The following is a 2,417-nucleotide window of genomic DNA, read 5'->3' as shown; positions in this document are numbered from 1 at the left end:
GATTTTGACTCTTCTAAACTTCTAAAACTAACCAAGACACTGACTAAGCCTAAGCTAACCCTGACTTTCTCAAATGTGGCGCCACCCCGAGTGGGCCCTACTTGATTTTTTTCAAAAAGTGATTTTAAAACTTGAAATTGAAGGAGTTTTCAAAAGGATTTTCAAAAGAAATTTTAAAATTAGAATTTTAGAAATGGCATAGGGTTCTAACTGAATTAGAATCCCTCTGGATATGGCGCCAACTGAGTGGGCCCACATCGAGTTTTAGAAATTTTGAAATAAACACTGAAAATGACTTTGAAAAAGGGTCAAAATCGATATTTGAAATTCAAGATCTTTGAAAATAGGGTCTCAAGCGAACTGGAACTCCGAGTTAGAGTCCTGAACTCTTAGGACTCTGAGATTTTAGATTTTAAAAGCCAAATGAAAGAATTTTCTAAAAGATTTTATCATGAAATGATGAAATAAGTCAGAAAACACAGTCAGGGTTAGACTCCTAACTCGACCGAACTCTAAAATAGAATCCTGAACTAACTGGACTCTGTAAAATGACCTAAATTTCGAAAACAAACGGAAAAGATTAAAAATGGAAGTAAAACAGACTTCAAAACAGACTCCTGACCGGATCAGGACTCTGAGACAGAGTCCTGATCGGATTGAAACTTTCAAAATTTTGAGAAATTTGATGAATAGAGGAATTCAGAAGTGACACCACCTCAATGGGTCTCATCTGTGAATTGAAATCAATTAAAATTTGAATTTGAAATGAATCCAGATTGTTTCCTTGAGAAAATATTTCGAAATATAAAGTCCTGGGGTTGGAAAATGACAGAGTGTTGAATAAAAACCCAGGTTTTGAAATTGATTTTGAAATAAAAGCTTTAAAATTCAAATCTGGATTGAATGTTTTGAAAACAGGAGTGCTAGATCTCGAGAATGAGATGTAATGGCATGCAATGCTATGCAATGCGATGAAATGATATGCCGAATGCATGCAATGATATGCAATGACACATGAAATAGACAAACACTGGATGAGGGTGAAAATTTGGGGTGTTTACACCCTTTCACATAGCTAATAGCAAGGAATGATTTTCACACAGTCATTCACACAGCTAATGGCAAGAAAAAATTTTCACACAGCCATTCACATAGCTAATGGCAAGAAAAGATTTTCACACAGCCATTCACATAGCTAAGTGCAGGAAATGAATCTTTTGCAGCCACTTATATAGCTAATTACAGGAAATGAATCATTTTGCAGCCATTCATATAGCTAATTACAGGAAATGAATCATTTTGCAGCCATTCCCACAGCCCAATTGTTAAGACATTCAAAAATAGTTGGCAAACAGGCATAGGTTGAAAATCAGATGTTCCGGTGCTATTCGAGCATTCATTGTCACAACCAAAAGACATTAATGTGCCTAATTTGGATCATATCTACAGTGTTGAGCCTCTTCAGATAACTAGCCCAGCTACAGATGATGAAGTTGCTCTAGCTCTTAGAGTTTTGGAAGGATGTTGCCTCCTCCACAAGGAGAGCAGAACTCTGGCTCATAAGCATAGGGGAATAAAGGTACTTTTGAACATATTATCGACTAGAGGTGTGCTTGAGCAAGGTGCATGCTTGGATGCTATTATTTGTTTAATGCTTGAAGCATCTGCTAATCAGATGGATTTTGAAGCAGGCCATGGTATTGAGAAAGTTGCAGAACTTATCAAAGATCAGCAAGTGAATGAGAATTTAAGATTAAAATGTGGAGAGTTTTTGTTGCTGCTGGTGGGGCATGTTCTTCCTTCAACAAGTCGGCATTCCATCACAATGTTTGATGGCCAAAATGGAAGAGACCAACCTCCGATGGCATCTACTGAAGAAGACTTGAGGTATCTTCTTGGGGAGAAATGTTGACAATGAATTCTTCATCAAACAGAAATTTAGCATTAAGCTAAACAAAGCATGATATTGTAACTCAGATGGTGATATCCAGCCATAGCCTTAGCAAACAAATTTTTTTTTTTAGCATTCAAAATGCAAAACACAAAATAAATACTAAGCTAGATATGAAAGTCCCAATTTATGGTGCTATCAAACCACCACTATGAATAAACTAAAGATTAAATTGTGAATCCACGTACCACATGACTTATAGATGTCAGAAAAAGGGCGGTCCTTTGTAGCTGGACTGAAGAAGAGGGAGACGCTGGCTGGTTCTTCTACTGGGCTGAAGAAGATGCAGAGGCTGGCTGGTTCTTCTGCTGGGCTGAAGAAAGAGAAGTCCTTCTTCACGCTGGATGAAGGGAAAGTGCAGCAACAAAGGTCTTTTTCAATGGTTGGGCTGAAGTGGAGGTGAATGTGCGGCAGCCCCAATTTCAGCTGGTGTGCTAAAAAAAAAAGAACAGGAACACGCTGGATT

The 2,417-nt window shown here is 37.8% G+C and overlaps 1 protein-coding gene across 1 annotated transcript; it reads left to right on the top strand.

The window, feature by feature from the left end:
* Positions 1 to 1,366: 1,366 nt before the first annotated feature.
* LOC149815405 (uncharacterized) lies at positions 1,367 to 1,912 on the top strand (the record flags this gene model as incomplete). Its single annotated transcript, XM_089990540.1, has 1 exon — positions 1,367 to 1,912. A coding segment is annotated over one exon (546 nt), but the record flags the coding sequence as incomplete, so codon positions are not given.
* Between the last annotated feature and the right edge of the window lie 505 nt (positions 1,913 to 2,417).

Source organism: Nuphar pumila, chromosome 15, assembly GCF_984573655.1.
Source record: "Nuphar pumila chromosome 15, dmNupPumi1.hap1.1, whole genome shotgun sequence".
Lineage (NCBI taxonomy): Eukaryota > Viridiplantae > Streptophyta > Magnoliopsida > Nymphaeales > Nymphaeaceae > Nuphar > Nuphar pumila.
The sequence above is the reverse complement of the archived record's forward strand: the minus strand, read 5'-3'. Positions and strand labels throughout refer to the sequence as shown.